The sequence below is a fragment of the Labrus bergylta genome, chromosome 17 (genome assembly GCF_963930695.1).
Source record: "Labrus bergylta chromosome 17, fLabBer1.1, whole genome shotgun sequence".
Classification (NCBI taxonomy): Eukaryota; Metazoa; Chordata; class Actinopteri; order Labriformes; family Labridae; genus Labrus; species Labrus bergylta.
Window position 1 is genome coordinate 24,503,676 of NC_089211.1, and position 21,438 is coordinate 24,525,113.

The window sequence follows — 21,438 nt, forward strand, 5'->3', positions numbered from 1 at the left end:
TTCAATTAAAAAAGTTAGCCATGGCTCTGCAGCTGGTTGCTTTACATCTGAAATGTAGTGTAATATCTTTTACTCTATCTTAGCTGATTTTTACTCTTTCATTGCTTATGTTACCAATGGATCATTTGAAAAGTGTTTTACCATTGCAACATCGTGTATCCGACATGAACTGTATAGAAGACGTAGATGTAGTCGCATTGAAATCACTATATGGTTTGAGGACAACCATTTTTCCATTACCATAACCACACCACAACCAAGTCAGAGCAGGAGAGGAGCATGCTAAAGAAATTAAGTGAATGCCTAGATTAAGTCAATAGCTGGCCGATTAGATATAATCTCATCCAAAACAATGGTTTACTATCTGTTGTGGTAGCTGAACAGAGGTGATAAATAATTTGTCTAAGAAGCTAAGAGAGCTGCGGGAACATTACGTTCCATGCGGAGTGAGCAGGGGATGAACATAGAAAACTACTTAGGCTAACAAGTCTTCTCATCACTACTGACTGTCGTCTTCTCTGCAGGGAAAAGCCAACAACAATAATGGGAATGTGTGAATGAGTAAAACACTAAACAAGCTAACACACCAGGTACAGTAGGCAGACACCTATACCCGCGAAAGTGCTAACATATAAATTAATGATGAGACTTTATTGATGGTTCTATATTACAATTAACCCAATAGCACACCTTATGAAGACAAATATTTGCAAAAACATTATTCGATCTGCACCAACTGTACAAACAGGGCTTCAATGGCTTAAATTAGCTAAAACAACACCTAGCCTAACTAGCACCCGCCTGGACCTAAACACATCACAGTTTTATTCTAAATATAATCTAAATGGGTGATTTCAATGTTTTTAAAACTTTGAGTTGTCTTAATGTGAAAGTTATTTGTAGAGTCCAAAAGGCATTTTAAAATGGAGCCCAATAAGGATTGACTCACTTTTGTTCCAAGCCTCTAGTGGCCATCGGAGAAACAGCAGTTTCTTGACACTAGCTTGTTGCCGTCATGCAGGTGGCTGCTAACAGAATATGTGTCGAAGCAGCAACTGCTGGTGTTGAAAAATTAAGTAAATTGCTAAATCCTGTAGTTCATCGAGTGTCCACTAGAGGCTGGATTCAGGAGCCCCGGAAGTCACATACACACCCATTTTAAAGAACAAACAAAAAAAAAACAGTTTTTACAGTAGAAATTAACATATTTACAGCCTGGTTCAAAAATCGCAAAAAAGTCTGATTACTTATTGTCATCATGCCCACACTGTACGGGGGGTGATTTGTTTTACAACACATCCCTTTTGATTTTATGAATGATACGTGTTATCCATAGGTAGGCATGTCAGAACCTGATTGACAGGTGGACCCCGTGTAGCGGTTTATCAGGAGGCTTAAAACCCACCTCAGCTGCAGCTCTTAGCCTGTCGTTAGTTTGACTGAAAGTTAGGCTGAAACAGGATTTCCAACATGGCGGGCGTGGCCAGTGAGCCTCAGAAGCACCCCTGCTGTGACAGATGTCTGACGCCAGATAATGAGAGTAATAACCTTCAGTACATGCAGCACGTGGCTTTCTGCTGGATGCTATACAAACGTGTCATGTAAGTACTAATTTACAGGCTGTTGTCGTAGCAGTTTGGAATGACAGGATGTCTGCCTCTGCCCATCTTTACAACATGATATCCCTGCAGCAGAGTCAGACAGAGGCGTTGGTGCATCAGTGGACTGGCAGTCATATTACATGAGGAATCTGAGAACAATGAGCCTTTCTTATAATTTCTTGACTTGTGCGTTCCTCCACCTCTGCAGTCTGTTGCCGGGATAATCTGTTGCCAGGGGTTACAGAAAAGAAAAGCAGAGAATGACAGCTGTTTGTTTGGGGATTTTGATAAATTTGAAGGGAGTGTCTATAACGCTGTCATTAATAAAGATAATTACTTTGATTTATTGGCCTTTCGAAGAACACAGGAAGTTTAACACAAAGGGAGGCAGACTAAATAAAGAGGAAAGGAACAATGCTCATGTCAGTTATGAACTAAAGGGGTACCTTTTATAGAAAATAGAGTTAAAACATTGGGAAAAATCACACATTTGTTTAATCCCATACATTTAAGAGATATGGGTTAATAATTTAGTTCACTAAAAGTCCAGTAGGTGTCGCCAAGCTCCAGTGGAAAGAGAGTCTGCCAGTCTTAAAAATGGGCAAAAAAACAGGGAACATAAGCACGCCCCCGAAGAGAGACAGGAAATGTTGGAAGGAGAGAGTGCAGCAAAAGGCCGAGGAGTTTAGCCTCCATGGGGCGTGCATCTTAACCACTAGGCCACCTGCACCCCTGACAGCAGCTTGCATAGCTAGATTAAAGAGGTCAGATAGCTGCTGATGAAGGAACGATTTTACATATGAGACATCTTTCATAATAACACCCTGATGCATCTAATTAATTAAATTTGAGGTTGTGACTGTAATGGTGTTTTTCCACAATTTTCTCCTCTGCTTGAAAAACTCTTCATCCCCTTAAAAGTCCTCCTCATCACTCCTGACAGATTTCCACCTCTGGAGCTCTAGTGAGGTCTAAGATGCTTTGTGAATAACTTTTGTCTTCGGGATCTAGCCTCACCTTTAAAGGGACACAGATGTTTGTATTTGTCCTCTCTGCATAACTCCTGAGTGCTGAACTTCTGTAACTCACCACACGGGGGAGCTGTTGCTCAAGCTTTGGCCTGCAACAGAAACACCTGTGAGACGAGACAAACGGAGAACAGGCTGACCATGCCATATAATATTCTGCTTGCTTATCCTTAAATGAAGACCTTGCACCTGCAGCCTGTACATGTTTTCATATTTAATGCTTTGCAGTAAAAAATGTGACGCAACAACTTACAAGACAAGAAACAAATCTGTCAGCTATAGCAGAGAGGCTTCTTATTACTGTTGCAGCTCGTGGTGCTGATTTTATTTTCTGGTCATAGATAACATTTTTCATTTCTGCCATGTTGTTTCTGCCTCAGCGTCCATAGACGACTGAGTCTAATGCATAGGAAATGAAGAGCGAATACGGGGTTTACTCTGTGCCTTTCAAATCAACAGACCTTGTCATATTTGTAATGGAACTTTTCTTTTTATACATTTTATTTACTTTTGTTTTATTGCTGCATCCATAAAAGCAGAATCAAAGTCCCGCTGCTTGCCTCTGCCTCTGTTCTGCAAGTCCAAAGTGAGAGAGGGGGGAATTGTAATTTCCGAGGCAAATGGCTAGATTGACACCAGATATGTTTGGTGAACTGCTGCAAAAGGTCATGCCAAAGAGGGACTCCAAATGTCAGACGGCTGTCTCTGAAGTTTGAGCCTTTGTGAGATCTGATGGATTGATATTCTTTCCCAGACTCTGAAAATGTCATTACTGATGTTTTGATGCAGAAAGTGCGTTTGTTTATCTGATGATTGGTAATAGGGCTTGCACGGACGGCCGAGGAAGACATCGGGTTTAATGATGTGAACTTCTGATGTGTGTGTCTTTTGTTGTGTAATGTTGGGTGGGAGTGTTATTTAGAGTAAATAGCCCTGACCTTTCTTGCCCTTGGTGCCCTTTCAAACCAAAAAAAAATAAAAAATCGAATTTCTAACAGTGAAAACCACCTGAGGCACCGAGAACCAAAGAGGGAATATTAACACTTTGGAGGGCATTTATTCCGTAGTAAATGTCACTATTTGCATGCAAGTGGGTCTCCAAGGTAAGCGTCTGCTCGTAGAGGAACACTCTTTTTCAGTTTTCACTTTCAATATGCTAAATCGTTTGTTTTTGCCCGTTTTTTAAAGTTGAAGGGGCTTTTTTATGTAACTGGGTCAAGATTCAGTCACTCATAAGCTAAAATGACTCAACATTGTTAAAATATGTGCTACAAATTAAATGCCAGTTTAAAATCATGATGACATCATACTGCAAGGAGGCCATTCAAACGACCTTAAATCAGGGCATTGCAGCCAGTAAACGAAAGTGCTTGAAATGCAGATCTGCAGTTTTTTAGAATTGAAGGATTTTTTTTTTTGTCATCAAATCACAAAAAAAAACCTTCCTATAAAAAAAAAAAAAAACTGAATAAACCATGAGTCATTCTCGGGGAACTGAGGTCATGTTAAAGGCCAACCAGAGTATTATTATTGAAGTAAAAATGTTGACACTGAAGTGCACTTAGAGAGCATGAAAATCTTCACCAAGGCCAACAGCTCACTCTTAGTATTAAAAGCAAACCTGAAAGGAAGACCAATAAATATTAATCTTAATAAAACATATTAAGAAAGGTTTTGTTCTTTTTCGACCTGGAGAGGCAAGGCCAAAGGTCCTAACCATAGACTGTAAGAATGAACGGACGAAGCCTGAGTGACGTCAGCCATCTGTTCCTGCAGGGGGCTCTGGAGGCTCGTTGGCAGCAGCCGTCATGTTGGAAATGCTGTCTCAGTCTAACTTTCAGTCGACCTAATGACAGGCTGAGAGCTGGAGCTGAGGCGGGTTTTAAGCCTCTTTACAAACCGTTCCATTGCGGCCACCTGTCAATCATGTCAACTCGTATGGATAACACGTATGGTACCCCCCCCACCCCCCACAGTGTGTGCCTGTGATGACAATAACTAATCAGACCTATTTGTTTTTTGTACCAGTCTGTAAACATTTTCATTTATGCTGTAAAAACGTCTTTTTGCCTGTTGTGTGTATGTGACTTATGGTGTTCCTGCAACCAGCCTCTAGTGGACACTCGGCGAACTGCAGGATTCCGCTTGGTCCTAGCCCCATGGGGGGTCTACAGGGGGTGCTGAAAGGTACTTGGAAACATGGAGGGACGAGGGGTGGGATGGAACAATAATAAAGATCCACCAACGACATTAATCCTAAAAATGAAAGGAGTCACAGGAGTGAATACCAGCAGAAGAATATTGTAGGGGGTTTTGGCTTTTTTTTGGGAGGGGGGCGCTACCCACATGGACGATCCTTATCAGTTATACCTCGTTGTAAAGGTGACTAGTCAGGCTTTCCAACGATATAAAACACAACACCAATAAGTATTATTAAAGGGGTGAAATAAGTGACCGATATAACGTTTCTAAACTTTTTTTCAGGAGTTTATTTATTTCAAACAAAAAGGCAGAAGGCAAACAAAAACTTACTTTCTAACAAAATAGAGCCACAAGGTCAAACACTGATAAGCACAGGTAAGTAGCAAGACACTGGGAAACAACTGCCATGGAGCAACAATGAACTGACAACAAGAGGGAAGGAACGCTGAGACAAAATAGACACAGGCGAGACTAATGTCACAAGTGAAGACAATCAGGGAACTCAAGGCTGGAGGGAAACACTCAGACAGGAATTAACACAAGAAACACTGAGGAGCAGAACTACAATATAATCAGGAAACACTGAAGAAACACACAGAACTCAAGAATGTTACAACAACAATACACACTAGAACACAGAGAAACACAAGGATAAACCATTACAAAACAGGAAACGCTTAAAGGGAAACAAGCAACACCAAGAAAAACTAAAACAAGAATCTAAACTCTGAAAAAACCAAACCAAACCATGACGTAAGTCTTACAAAGCAGAGGAAAATGCTCCGTTTCAGATCAGCTCTCCTTGTGACATCACAGTGGGATTCTGGTAGAAAAAAAAAAACCCTCACCTCCCCTGGTATATCTCCACCCATAGACTCCGCCCCCAGCCTAGAGCAAAACCAAATTCTGGAGACGATTACCAACCCATGCCTTTAAGAGTCGAGTTTATCCCACTGCAAAAAAAAAAAAAACCTTGAACAAGTTGCTCACTTCTACCTGTGACTATTGCCAACGCTGCTCGTAAATCAGCGTCATCGACAGGATCACACTCCCGTGGATATTTTTAATTGGGTAAACATCAGTTCAATAAGGTATTAAATGGTGCCTCTGACACTTATTAAACTATAACACAGACATCTGATTTTGGTAGCACTTTGGTTATAATGAGTTCATTAAACATTTATTTGGCTGCGAGAACTACAAAAAAAAGTTGTGTTGAACTCGGACACCCTGCAGAGGGGGAACTCTGCACGGGTTCTTTGAATGATAGAAACAGCGGGGGGGGGGGGGAGAGACGTTAAGTGTGAGCGCTCTCTGATTGGAGGGTGATTTTCAAGGTTTCTCCCGCCTTAGACGAGGAATAAACAAAACACCGCTCAAATACCTCTTCTACTCCCGACTGTCTTTTGTTTTGACTTTTTCTTCTTCCTCTGTGCTGATGTATTGGTTTTGTCAGATGCGCATCGGGGGAAGGAAATCGTTTTGTGCTTCAAGTAGAAATGAAAGAGTTCAGTGGAGATGAATTCAGCAAACAGGTGAGAAACAGTTCCTGTTTGCGAGGAGAAGTCGTAAGAGTATATGTCTTCATAATAGCTTATACAAAAAGAGGTGTTAGTGAAGGTAAAAAACTCAGACTTTTCCTAACTAGCAAAAAGGTCGAGTCGTAAAACGAGAATGTTATGAAGCGAGAAATGAACTCAGCAGTGCTCACACATCTTGGTCAGTTGCAGTACTTGAAAGTTTCAACCTTTCCTCCTCCGCTTCCTCCTTCTTCTGCTCCTCTTGCACTTCTCCTTCTAAGTGGTGTCCAATCATTAGCTGATATATCAGCACACCCACCGCTGCACCCAAGAAGGGGGCACAGGCGGGCACAAAGAACCAGTAGGAGTTCGCTCTGCAAGAAGAATAAATTGAAAAACTGTGATGCATGGTGTGGTTTTTTAAAAATTGTTCATTCAATTTACTCACTGTAGCAGGCCTGAATAAAATATGAGTGCATATCAGAGGCTATTGATGTTGTGGGTCAGAAGGCATGCGAAGCCGTGTCGATATCAAGGCACTCTAATTTCAATATGTTTAAATGGGCACTCAAAAACACACAAACAATAGAAATGCAAATAAACTGGCGGCAGAATATGCACTTTAATTATTATTTTTTTGGTGGCCGCCTGTTTTTTCTAACTGGAGAGATATCTGACAGAAGTAGGAGCGCCGCTTCTCTGGGCGCTGATGGCCTAGTGGTTGGATGGCGCCCAAGGGAGGAGGTTTTTTCCTCCAAGAGGCAGCTCCAGTTCGAATCCAACTTGTGGCTCATTTCCCTGCATGTCATTGCCCCCTCTCTCTCTCCCTGATTTCTGACTCTATCCACTGTCCTTTCTCTGAATAAAGGCGGAGTACTTTTGGTAGATGCATGCTTGACAGACAGACGTATTACCCAATATAAGACAGCCACTGTGGTTGCACTTCCTCTTCAGCTCAAGCCAGACCTCAGACTGTATAAAACATGGACGTACTTTAAATCCCCCTTTACACCAAGCGGTCCAGTTCAGTTTGGTATGGTACCCATTTATTGATGTTTCCACTGTCAAAAGTTGGGAATGGTTCCAAAATAAGGGATCCGTACCATCCTACTTTTTTGGTATCCTTCTGTTGGGGTGTCAATGGTACCGATCCGACCCTAAAGAGTCACTTTTGTTTACTGTGTCCCGTTCTTCTTCTTCTTTGTTGAACTTAATCAATAGCGGGCTACACTGTGTTGGGATGCTATGATGTTGCATTATTTCATAGCTGATGTGGTTTACACTCCGCTTACCAAATAAGGGAATGGTTGGCTGTGGAAAGGCAAACAAGATCAGGGTTTACCGTACCGAAATGAACCAAACCGGACCGCTTGGTGGAAACGGGGCTTAAATGACGTCTCCCACTCGTGTCTCAAGAGGCCAAAGATGAAGGTGGCCGGTTTTGAAGTTAAGGTTGCCAGTGTTTCGTCTGTGTGGAGGAACCTTTTTAACAAGTTTTTCATCTTTTCTATTTGTATTAATGTGGTTCCTTTTTGTAAATTACGACGTTAGTTTGATTCTTTCACGCACAAAAATCTTGTCGTGTCTATGAAACAAATGAAGGTGAAGGGTTTTAACTTTAATGTTGTGAGTGAAACAACATCCGGCCTCCGGGATTATAGTTCTACATCTTTAACCCCTCCATGGTTCAATTGGGAATAATTGGTCCATTCCACTGTTTTCAACCCCTTTCAAGTATGACCTCTAGACCAATTATATGAACTCTTCAGAGGTATACCTACCATCAGGGACTGAGGAAACCCTGACCTAAACGTCCCCCATTTAAGGACAGTTCACCATCATCATGGGTTTAAAAAATAAAATCATCTGGTACTCACGTAAAAACCTCTCCACCCCAGCCTGCCATAGCTGTGAAGATGCGCGGTCCAAGGTCTCTGGCTGGATTCACAGCATAGCCAGAGTTGAAGCCCATTGACAGGCCGATGACCAGCACAACAAAGCCTACAGTGAACGCCTCCAGACCTTTGGGAGTTGGATTGTTGTGTGGATCAACTATGGCCAGGATGCAGACGATCAATGCAGCTGTTCCAATAACCTGAGATAAAAGTCCAAAAATAAGAAATCAAGAAGAAGAAATCCATAAATAGTATCAATTTTCTTTGATCCCTTAATCCTTTTATTAAAGGAGCAGTATGTAACTATGACACCTAGTGGTTAAAATAAGTACTGCAGTCTACATTCTAAACATTGTAGAGAGCTGTCTCCCCCCCGCCCCCTCCTCTCTAGAGTCGATGCTCACTCAGGTCACCATGTGGTGGACTCTGAAGCTTCAGTGTTTATCCAGCTCTGCATGGGTCTGTAAACCTTTCTGTGTTCTAACCTCTCTCCATTTTTCAAAAGCATCTCCAATATTGATCCTAGTTTGAGCACGTTTCTGCTCGTGGAGCTTATTAGAAACATGCAGAGGCTTTTTAGGTCGGGTACAATCACTTCTATCTGAACCACTTCTCTTGCCCGCTTCCATCACTGCAACACCTGTTGACCTGATAACTGCTCTCATATCTGGGAAACCGAGGGGCGTCCAAAACGGCCGTGTGTGGGTGGTCGCCTTAAAAGTGCCTACCTTCTCTGGTCCAAACAAATCCAGAGCATTCAGGAGCAGAATCTAAAGTTAGAAGGAGGACATACTGGCTGCTGCATTGTTGTCAGAGAAGCCAGCACTTCAACATAGCATGTTTCCTTAACGTCTGATCATACAGTAAGGTACCTTTATCATTTCCCTCACTCCAGTAGTCATTTTGTTCCATTAACAATGAACCAATATGTTTTCAAATTATGCACAAAAATAAAAAATAATCATTCTCAATCTCTCCATGGAGAGAACTAAATAAATCAGTGTTATCATCCGTGTGGTGTTTAATGAATCACCTTGGATGAAACATTGACGAGATGTCAAACTCAGAAAAACATGAGAAAAAGGGATTAACAGGAAACCTTGCAGACATGTCACCTATTTCATCAGAAAGCTTCATCCTCAGCAGATTGGTTTGTTAAATTAATTGATGGAAGAAGCAGCACATGTAGAGCTCGGTGGTTTCTTCAGTTGGCACGTTGCATCTTTGGTACAACAACTTTAACAGATCAGGGTAGCAGCAGATGTGGTAAAGATGCATGTCAGCATGTAACAGCATCGTGTCTGTGGAATGGTACCTACAAACGGCAGGTGTGTGGTCTCACGGTCTGGCTGAATCTTCTGGTCGGCACGTTTGGAAAATGAAATGTTCAAAATCTGTTGAAACCGTCCTCATGTCTGTGGTCTCCCACGTTGTTAAGTAAATTGGTAGGATTTGAAAATAGTGTGTAGCCAGGCTAAAACAGGCTATCAGACATTTCCATGCTCTGCAGCACGCACTGAAGACTCTGCCAGTAATCTCACTGACGTCCATTGTAGGGAAAAAAGTTCTTTGCGAGATAAATATGTGCAGAACAAAGGCAGCATGAGTACGTGTCTTGCATCCGCAGTGTCCAGGCTTTTTTCATGCACGGCGCATCCTTTTTTTTCCACGCACAGTGTATCTTCATTAATTATTTGAATCTTCCGACACAGCTGGGTCTAATTGACCTTGCCTTCTTTCCACACTCACAAGCTGTTTCCACACCGTTTCTGGACGATCACGTCAAATGAATAGTGACACTGTCCTGCTCATTACACTGTCTGCTGCGTTTTAAAAAAAAAAGGTGAAAGACGACTAGAGGAGGCCGTGAGATGTGACTGTTTAAGAGGCCTGAAGTTGATCAACAGATTTACAAAGAAACAACCAAGTAATAGCAATGCAACAGCACACTTTGTCTCCGGTTGGACATGACTCAGTTATGTCTTGATTTGGTTTGCAATCTTTAGCGGACATGTGTAACTGTGATCTTAAGCATCTCTTTAAATTATAAAGAAAAAGTGAAAATTGAGGCTGCTGAACAACTCCGACAAAGGAGGCTGATGGAAAATGGCCGTCACTTGTGTGCCACACTTCTTGTGCTGTACTTAAGCTGCAGTGGTTTTCCTGAGAGGGGGAGAACTGATCGAAACCATTTTCACTCACTCGCTCACTCACTCACCCCTTAGAGTTGAAATACTTGAAAAATCAAATGGTATTGTGAAAGTTTGCTTCAAGATAATTGGAGCCCTTGCAAAAGGAGACTTGAGCTCCCTCTGTGAGAAACAGGTGACCCAGAAAGAGAAAGAAACTCTCAGCCGCTCCGACCGTGTACAGTCCAGTGATTTCACTGTAATGCTCTCAGTGCCTCTTTTTTCTCTTAGTGCTTCTGCTTACTGGCTCCTAATACAGATAAATGATTATGTTCATACTTGTACATTCATATAAACTACAATATTTTGTGTGTGTTCTGCGGCGTGTTTATTTCAGTATTGAGGAATGTATGTTGATATTCTAACTTGTAAAACTTATAAAATCTCCTCCTCTCTGGGTTTTTCGATTACAGATTGAACTCTGTAGAAGGACAACCTGTCGGATAGTGCATCCAATTAAACAAAAACTACATAATAAAACTACTTATAACCAGAGGTGCTGCTGGTCAGTAGCCATGCAGGCAATTGCTTGGGGGCCCCAGGCCAGTAGGGGGCCCCCCTGAGGGCTGACAAATTCTGCAATGACAGTAGGAAACCTCCCTCAGGGGGGAGGCCCCATCTGACAGCACTCACTCGCCTTGTGAGAGTAGAACGCATTGTTTCTGTGAAAACCGAAGTTTGTCACCAAGTCTGGGAGTGAAAAAGAGAGAAAGAGGAGGGGCGCTGTAGTTAGTGCGCACGCCCCATGTAAGGGGGCTGTAGTCCTCCAAGCGGGCGGCCCAGGTTCAGGTTCGAATCCAACCTGTTGCATGTCATTCCCCACTCTCTCTCTCTCTCCCTGATTTCCGACTCTATCCACTGTCATATCTCTCGGCTTAAGGCACTAAAGCCAAAAAGCCCCCCCCCCCCCCAAAAAAAAAAAAAAAAAAAGAAAGAAAGAGAAAGGAGGAGTAAACATCGGGACACTGGCAGACATCATGGTGATGAACGCTGGTTTGAGAAGCCCCCAGTTAATCATTGCCTGGAGTCCAAATTGCCACTTCCTGTAACAAATAGGAAGCAACTGAAACCGGTGATGTCACTGTGGCATTCAGGATTTCGCATCAACAAGTGTGTGACGTCATGTGACCACTATGAGTTGGGACACAGCCGACGTCTTTCCTCATCAGCAGGTAGCTTGTAGGTTGTGTTCTTTAAAACTTGCATACAATCCAAGTTTTTGCAACCAGTGCTGTTGCCCCCTGCTGGCCTTAAGAGTAACTGCAGGTTCAGGGCAGTTCTGCATAAGCTTCACTTTTTTAAACCAGCAGGATTTCAAAGGTATGGACCTGGTAAGTTGCAAATGCTTTTGGGACAAATCATGTTGTCTGTTGCTAAAATTGAATTAAAGTCACCTGATCGAGGACTCCGTTAACCACGCTGAGATGTTGTGATGGATACGTGGCAAAAATTCCGGCTGTAGCGTTTTCCCCCACCACGATCAGCTCGCCCTGGCTGAAGTCCAGCAACGCATCTAGTGGAAGAATTCACAAAGTCCCTCTTAGTTCATAGAATCCATGTATATTTTTAAAGCATTAAAACGTGTGATGAGCTTAATTGTTTTCATACCGCAGCTCCTGGGTCGAAAGGAACCCGCATCAATCACTTAGACGGATTAAGCTGCTGCCACACCGCATTACAGCTAACATTCAAATCAGATGATTTTACTTAAGATACCTGCAGACTTAAGGTTCAATTGGTGTGATGATTTATGTTGCAGAGATAAAGCTGACAGCTCCTGCAAACAGTAATACACTTGACATTTGGGCCTCTTGTTTACTTTCTGCTTGATTACATAGCTGCAGGCGGCAGCGAGCGGAGGCCGGGGATGCACTTACATGTAGAGAGATACCGCCGAAAACATGCATGAACGATAATGACACGAGTATAGAGAGAGAGGGGAAAAACAACGTGAATAAGTATATGGCTGCAGAGAGCACGGCATGACATAACCATGAAGACAGGAATACATGCATCTCTGTTCATGTGCTCATCAGGAAAAACACAAAGACAAATCAGTCTCCAGTATTTCCAATGAGAAAATGTGTTATCCACAATAAATGGAAGTCCTTTTTATCATTTATTGTTGAACCACTGGAACTAAGGATGGTGAACACCTCGGGTCAGCTTGCATTTATCGTCTAGATTTGATACACAAATTTGATCTTCTATTGCTGCTTCAAAACTAGGCTTCAAAATTAAGGTTACATTAAGGAACAAAATCTCTTGCAGAAGAGACTCCGAGTATCACCAACGTCTTGATTAGTCAAAGGATCAGAGAAGTGGGACTTAAAGCAACTGTCATGTATAGCAAGAATGTTTCAATTCATTTGAATTATGCTTCCCCCTGCTGGTCATTTGAGATCATTTACTTTTTGCTCTTTATTTTTCACTGTATTTTCTAAGGGTCTTCATTCATTTTCCATGTGGTCGGCCTGCAGCACAAGCCAGCTTTTTCTTGGAAAGCATCCCTTGTAAGTTTATTCGCAAGAACAGATCTTTATATCGATACATACAAACTATTTGATATATTTGATGCATTTTGTATAGTTTAAAGACAGATCATTTACAAGCTAAAAATGCTAATGTTTAAGATAGCATCCTTTAATTGGTTCTTGTTTTATTTTGTATTTTTCAGTTTTACAATGAAAGAAGCTTCATGAGTATGACGACAACAGTGAAGCATTTTGAATTTACTCCAGCCTCTCATTTCCCGAAGTCTGTTTGCTATCTGTCAATTTGTGTACAGACGCACACATTGAGGACAGAATAGCAACATATTAATCACTCTGATTATTCCACAAGTTAAGTTGGTCATAGCCATGAGGTCATTGTTGTCTGTTGTCTCCATTCAGAGTCGGCAGGATGGTGAAATAATGGAATTTCAAAGATGCGATTAATCGAGATAAAATATTGAAATTCAGCAGTTAATCACTGTCTAAAAAACGGGTTATAAAGAAGCTAGACTTCTATCAGTGAAGCTTCATCTACATATCAGAAATAAACAGGTTAACATGTTTCAACTTATTTCAAAGCGACTAAGACTCAGCATGAAGCCGATAAACAAAAAGGAGCTCTAGGCCACGACTCACCTGATTTATATTTTTAGTTTCACGTACCTGAATAAAGGCCGAACACGACCGCTGCACCCACAAACGCTCCGAGGGTCTGAAAGAAAAAGTACAAGGGGAAGTTCCTCCAGGGCTCCCTCCTGAGTAAACACAGAGCGAAGGTCACCGCCGGGTTCAGATGACCGCCTGAAGAGAGAGAAAAAAAACATGACAACCTCGGTCAGTTTTACACATATAGAGGGATAAAAAAAAACAAAAAAAACTCACTGCTCTGTCGGACTCCTCCTCTTCTACATGAGACAGAGGTTTCTAAGCTTATATAGTCAGTAATTGTGGTCTCAGTAAAAGTCCTGTTAGGATGGAAGGTCTCTGTGACACTAATTAAAATGGCGGGATGAAAAGATTCAGAGTAGTCTCCTTTTTTTTTCTAACCTTGAAGGGGGCGAGCGATGGAGGGGATGGGGGGGGGGAGAGAGAGTCTCAGCTCCACTCATACGGGTGCCTTGCTCGTATTCACACCTTAATTGTGTCAGCGTTGGGAGCTATCTAATTATAACAGCTTATTTTCTCAGCTGCGGTGTGTATTAGAGGGGGACAGCCTCATTATAAAGGCATTGAAGACGCGGCATGAGTGAACTGCAGAAGCCTTTGTTGTGTTTTTGACAGAAGATAGCGGGTTTCAGGATTGACTCGCTCGCTTCCTTTTCAATTACAGACCACATAGTTTTCAAGTTAAGAGGTAAATGCCCCCTCCTTCTCCTCCTCCTCCTCCTCCTCCTCCTCCTCCTTCTTCTTCTTCTGTCTCTTTTTCAACTCTGTGTTTCTTCCGTCCGCTGCCTCCTCTTTTCGTCCTCCCCCGCCGCCTCCAGCTGTCATCCGCGTGGTAAATACTGCTCTTCAGATAACTGCCAGTTTACCTTTTGCTGATATTTAGTGTCTGTCAAGCCATCAATAATAATGACTCCCTGTTATGCTGATGGAGTCTCCAGAAGCCCCGTTTGACTGACAGGCACTTCACAGCAGTGATGCAAATGACTGCAGCTCAACCAAGTGTGATTTCCTTCATGATAATAAAGTTTCTCTAAAACCCTTTTTGTTTTGCTGACACTGTTGACAGCTGCTTCTACTCCCCTATTGATGCTGCTGATGAGCGTGTAAATATATAATGATGATTGCTAAATCAAGTATGTTTCCATTTCCTTATTAAAAATCAATTTATACAGAAAGGTGTTGAAGCGGTTCAAGGGTTTGCACATTGGATAAATTGTGACAAAAATCTGCAAATGCAACGAGCAAAATGTACTAAGGTGTCTTGCATGTTATTAGAAGTTTATTTTGATTTTTTGATTTTATTATTGTGTCACACATACATCCATATGCCCAGCCTGCATGGGTTTACATTATATACCATAAATCAAAAACGTTCCTGGATCAGAGTGCACTAGGTAAGCTATATTCATTCTCAAGAAACAAAAAGAGAAAGCAAGAAGTCAAACTAATGAAACAGAATATCCTGTCTTCTTTTCCAAGCTTTTGAATCAAAATTAACAAGTTTAAACACATCAAACTTAAACAGCCATTCCACTTTCTGCACATCTGTCCACCCCAATATTTCAGATTTTACTTCATGAAACAATAATTCTCATCAGAAATCATCATATTTTGTACAATGCAAAAGAATACGGGACTCCGTTTCAACTTCGTCCAACTCACACATCTCACAAAGTCTGTTTTCTACTGGAATATTTTTGAATCGACCAACTTCAATGGCCAGAAGTTTGTGCATGCCACTTTCAAGACACCTAACGAGCAATTTTAAGAAATGTCGACTTATTACAACTAATGCAGGCCGTATTTTTCACTTTTTATATCGTGAAGCGAGACGCTCACGTGGACGTTTCAGAGGAATGTGTCCAAAAAGGATCTAAAGAGACACACATGTTGTTAGCCCCAAACCCACTTTTAGAAAAGTTGGCTCTGACAGAAAGCAAAACAAATTCCTGCCTCCCGTCATTCTGGCACATTTGACCACGGCGCTGTTTATTTTTTCTATCAACCCGGGGCACACCGATTCACAGATGTTAGCTGTGAGCTAGCTAGCAACAGACGTGGAAACCATGCGCCTATGGGGTGTGAACATTTGCATGCAAGATGTTTTTTTTAACTTTCCGCCCAGGTTGCCACATTTCAGGCTTTTTTTTCCCTCCACTGCAACGTGATGTAGGAAAGTGCAAAGAAATGCACTTTAACTTGTGTGTAATGCATGTTATCCTGAGACCATTTTTGACCCATCTGCGTGGCTCAGAGCGACTGATCCAGACATCCAGCATGTGGAAAACCTGGTTACATAGCAGAGAGACTGGTAGAGTCTGCCTGGGGAGGCTGTTGGGGGTGATGGATGAGTCACAACACAAGAGTTAACAGGAGACAGGAAGTTTGTTGTTGTTGAAGTTTTTTCTGCCTAAATCTCATAAGAGAGACTTTTTGGTGTGAATCTCATGTGAGGAGCTTAAAAAAGGAAATAGAAACCCTTAAATCAACTGTAGGTCGTACATATAGTCTGTATAAAACATGAACGTAGTCTGAGTGATGTCACTAATTGGTTTCTGAAGTGTTTTGAAGCCTGACGATGGCAGTCAGCATATTAGAAATGCTTCTTCCACCTGACTTTTCGATCAATCTTAAAAAACAGGCAAAGAGGCGGAGCTTAGCCTTAAACCTCCTGGCATATCAGACAAATCTGCCACGCCCAAGATTATGTAAATACTGTATATGGATAACTCTGAACAGTCATATAATCAAAAGTGACGAGTTAGAAAAAAAAATCAACTCCTTACTGTTTTAGCAATTGAAGAAATTAGCTTTAGGCACCAAAAATGTTTTTGTACCACGCTGTGAAAGTGCTAATTTCTGCTTTAAAAATGGGAATCTGACATGGGGACCTATCAGATTCTTTGGTTTTTGCAGCCAGCCTCAAGTGGACACTCCAGGAATTGCTGTTCTTTGCACTCGAGCGGCAGTAGCTCAGTCTGTAGGGACTTGGGAGGGTCGTCAGTTCATGTGAAATTGGCCTGGAAGCTGGAGAGGTGCCGGTTCACTGCCGAGGTGGACAACCCTCTCACTCTGACATCTCTGCATCAGTACATGCCCATAGGATCCTGTTTGTGCATGTGTGTGTATTTCACCCTATGTGTGTGTGTGCAGCATGTCTCTGTAACAGAATGTAAAACTGAATTTCCCCTCGCAGGATTAATGAAAATTGACCCAAATCAAAAGTTCCTCACAGGATCTTTCAACTGGCTGTTATGTGGAAGAAGTAAAAACAGAAAGTTGAGATTTGTGACGACTCAGCTGGTTTCTTGTTTTGCTGGTTGGCTGTTTGTGTGTTTAAGGTGCCACTGGGTGTGGCTCCTGGGTCGTCGTGGATTGGGAGCACCTGGGCCCAGTGTTCCCAGCCCGTAAGAGCAGACCACACGTCTTCATTGTGGGAGAAGGAGACGGAGAGAGGCCGCTCCCCAATGCTCCTGAATGCACTTTCTCTCATGCATACACCCTTACATGACTGATGAACTGATTTACACATTTCACAATGTTTGATTAATTAAGTTTGTTGTAAATAAATGTTTGAGATTTGTGACTCCTCGTCTCCTCTTGCTGTTTGTCACTGGCTTTGAGTCGGCCGTGATATGAGCGTTTTACCAGAAAAGGTGAAGCATGATACAGTAATGAAGTGTATCCTCACCTGAGATCTGACCGCTCACAAGAATCCCCAAAGTCGCAGCGAAACCAAAGGCCAAGTTGACGCTGAGGAACGTGCCGTGGGACCCTCGGCTTAGCACCAGCTGCGCAACGGAAGCACAACCAAACATCTGGACAGAAGGAGGAGGAGGGGGGGGGACACAGGTTTTTATGAACTTGAGATTAAGTCACAAACATTCGATCACCAGCAACACCCCTGAGTCGGGGGTTATTTTTTGTAGACTTACAGTGGCAGAAAAAGTTCAAAGAGAATAACAAAGCACTGCGGAGGTTTGACCTGGAGTCAGGTGTCTCGCTGAGTCGTGCTTTTGCTCGTAGCCAGGGCGTGTCTCTTTGACCTCAGAGGTCACCAGCCTGCTACGTTTGGCCTTTGAGCGGGGGACTATTGATGCCGACAACAATCTGACTCCCCCTGCAGAGTCTACCTCTGCGGAGGTCCGGCCTCAGACCACCAAGGGGACCTGATTGTCTGCGGAGGGAAAAAGGTCTCCTGGAGTTAACAGATCAGTCACAGCCGGGGGAAACGGGAAACAACAACCGGTGCCCTCTGCTGATGTTGTTGTTGTCTGAGGGTTTCCATGAGAAGCAGAGCCACTCCAGGTTGTTTTGCACTGCCTGGAAAACATTTTGTTTTTACTGGGGAAAAAGATCTGGTGACCTCCTGTTGTGTTGAACTCGATGTCAGGAGGGACTCCAGGCACAGTGTGAAGTCTGAAGATATAAAATAATAGGGTTCTGTGAGAGTCATTTAAGTGCAAAAAGATGGAAAATAAGGGATAATTAACGGAGGAGTTCTTGTGAATTTAAAATTCATTCTTCACACCGGCACTTCTCCGACATCTATGGAAGCAGAATTTAATGAGCAGCACTTATCTTTCTAGAACTCCTTTACCTTTGAACAGCGTTTACAAACTAAACCATTTTTTGAACTGTTCTGTCACCAAACAGCTTCACTCTTGCTAAACACGAAGGGCAATCCCCTCCCCTTTTTCTTCTGCACGCAAACATGTTGGCGAGGATCAAGAACCCCCTGGGACACATTTGAAATGTTTTTTCCTCCATCGTCATGTCGAGCTTAAAGCTGCAGAAGGATTTTCAGGACATGATCTCCTTTCTTCACAGAGGATATTTAGCTATCCCGATCAGTTTCAACTTTTACATTTCTTCTTAACCTTTTATAGACATGATTTTCACTCGACACCTGTTTCTATCTCTGATGTGGTTTAAGATGTATCTGGCTTTGGTCCTATCATTGTTGAATTGTTGTTTTATGGAAAAAAACTTTGCACTGAATCGCTTTCATATCAAAAAGTGCAATACATGGGGTGCAGGTAGCATAGTGGTTAGTGCGTTCCATTGCACTAACCACTATGCTACAATGGAGGCTGTAGTCCTCCAAGCGGACAGCCAGGGGTCAAATCCGACCTGTGGCTCATTACCTGCATGTCATCCCCCCACTCTCCTCCTCTTCATGATTTCTGACTCTATCCATTGTCGTAACTCTACAATAACGGCACGAAAAGCCCAAAAAGTAAATCATGAAAAAAGGGGCAATACAAATAAAGTTTGATGTTTTTTTAATGGCACACATCTGATCGTGCTAAAAGCTAATGAAGTAAGATGATTTTTTTCTGCAGGATGTGTCCTGTCTTGCATTAAACAAAAACCCTGTTAGCTGCACTTTATATCATATTAAACTTTTTTCTTTTTGATTGGGTTGGCTAGGGCGCAGACTTATGCGGGAGTGGCGTGAAATTTGTGTGCGCAAACATCCAGATAAATAGCATTTTTGATGTGTTATCTCCGTATTTTAAAAAGTGACACAAAAGAGGAGCAACATACACGTCTTCTGAGCTTTGTTCTTAAGGTACTAAAAAAGGAGATGTGAGTCAAAATTTACAATTTAAAGAAGTTAAAAAACTTTCAAGCATCTGTCTTAATGTCAAAATAGATTCATTAGTACCATATTAGGACAGAAAAATAAATAAATTAGTTTCTTGTGCTGGAGTTTGCTCGCATTTTTTTGGGTCCAACTTTTCTACAATTTAAATTACAGAAGAAAGTATCAGCAGCCTGTTGAACCACTGCCAAAATGTTTGATTTTAATGCAAGTCCCGCCTCTGACAACGGCTAACAGCCAATCCTCATTAAGGATTTTGAGGTGGCAACTGGGGTGGCCAAGTAGATTTCAAGTGGGGCCCATGCCACCCCTGGACAGCCCTCTAGACACACCCCTGCTATAGTGCCCTTTTTTAATGTTGCTCTGATATTTCTGTTTGAATAAGGAATCTGTTTTAAAGTGTGCTGAAAGAGTCAACATTGAGTAAATGTGTGTGGTTATTGCAGAATATATTTTTGCCATTTGCATGCATTTTATTCTATTAAGTACCCCTATATCCAAAATCAGAACTGCAGCATAAATTCCCATTCAAATTCTTCTAACTGAATGTTAGCAGACAATAATCAATCAATTTTTTTAATTAATTTTTTTATTTCACTAACTGAAGTTTTCCTCTGAGCATCATGCAGCAGGGTTTTCTTTACTCACCACCAGAATCAGAGTCCCGAGACATTCAGCCAGCGCCTGACGCAGGAGGACATGTCGGACCTGAAAGGCAGCCGCCAGTTTGGCCACGATGTGCTTCTGTTCTCCCATGATGCAGCTACTGGAGGATTGTGGTGAGGTCGAGTTTGAAATCTAACAGCAAGTGTCTGTGTCTGTTCAGTGGCTGTGCTTTATAGGGGTCTCCCAGTCAACCCTCTCCTTAGCTAAATAAAAGGGGGGGCACCTTTGGATTCCCTGCCACTCCCAAAACATCGACACCCCTCTCTTCTTCACAGATGTTTTCCTGCTAGATTCTCAGCTCCGAGCTTAACCCTATAACCCAAACATAACAATAAAGCTGTTAGGCTGCACATCTACTGCAGAGGCTAATGAAAGTCACTTTTCAATGATATTAGCTTTTTACTTTTTTACCAAAATCTACTTAAAATCAGTGTCCGTCACAAACCAAAAAGGTTTAAATAAAGAGTGTAAATAATTGTGTGTATTTATCGAAGCAAATGAGCTCCACCTGTGCTACACATCATAATAAAGGTCCTTTTTTCTAAACTGAACCCTCTTGACAAGCCCCTTCAGAAAACCCACTCTGAGCTGTGGAGGCCTCTCCACATTAACGAGGAATGTATAAATAAGCAGGTAATCTGTGTGGTTCACACACAACACCCTCCGACACGAGCAGGAAAACAATCATAACCATGGTTACTGATGTGTGATGTGCTGGACGAGATGTGCAGCTAAATTAGAGACAAGTAGGTTCTAAACTGAGGGATTGAGAGCAATATACTCTTTTGTTAAGCCCCGCCCTCCTTGGTTACTGTTGCTATGTTAGACGAAATCTCTTGTTGCTGGGGTTCCTTGCTTTGAAACTTTTGAAAGGAAGCTTAAAGGAGCAATATGTAACTCTGACACCTCGTGTTTAAAATGTGTACTGCAGTCCAAATTTAAAACATCATAGAGAGCTGTCTCCACCCCCCCCCCCCTCTCTAGAGTGGATGCTCACTCAGGTCACCATGTGGTGGACTCTGAAGCTTCAGTGTTTATCCAGCTCTGCATGGGTCTGTAAACCTTTCTGTGTTCTAACCTCTCTCCATTTTTCAAAAGCATCTCCAATATTGATCCTAGTTTGAGCACGTTTCTGCTCGTGGAGCTTATTAGAAACATGCAGAGGCTTTTTAGGTCGGGTACACTCACTTCTATCTGAACCACTTCTCTTGACCGCTTCCATCGCTGCAACACCTGTTGACCTGATAACTGCTCTCATATCTGACAAACCGAGGGGCGTCCAAAACGGCTGTGTGGGGGATGTCTTAAAAGCGCCTACCTTCTCTGGTCCAAACAAATCCAGAGCATTCAGGAGCAGAATCTAAAGTTAGAAGGAGGACATACTGGCTGCTGCATTGTTTTTAGAAAAGCCAGCACTTCAACATAGCATGTTTCATTAATGTCTGATCATATAGTAAGATACCTTTATCATTTCAGTCTCTACACATCTCACTGATTGGTGCTTTAATTGTGCAGACCTTTAATAAAGGCTCAAACAGCCAATAATCTGGCCCTGTACATCATAGTTA

At 42.2% G+C, this 21,438-nt stretch overlaps 1 protein-coding gene across 1 annotated transcript; it reads right to left on the reverse strand.

The window, feature by feature from the left end:
• Positions 1-5,113: 5,113 nt before the first annotated feature.
• LOC109999510 (aquaporin-3-like) lies at positions 5,114-20,021 on the reverse strand. Its single transcript, XM_065965643.1, has 6 exons — positions 19,853-20,021; positions 17,288-17,414; positions 13,594-13,731; positions 11,830-11,948; positions 8,229-8,446; positions 5,114-6,725 (listed from the first exon to the last, which is right to left on the reverse strand). The coding sequence occupies exons 1-6, from the start codon at positions 19,958-19,960 to the stop codon at positions 6,539-6,541; spliced, it is 897 nt and encodes a 298-aa protein (XP_065821715.1). The 5' UTR covers positions 19,961-20,021; the 3' UTR covers positions 5,114-6,538.
• Between the last annotated feature and the right edge of the window lie 1,417 nt (positions 20,022-21,438).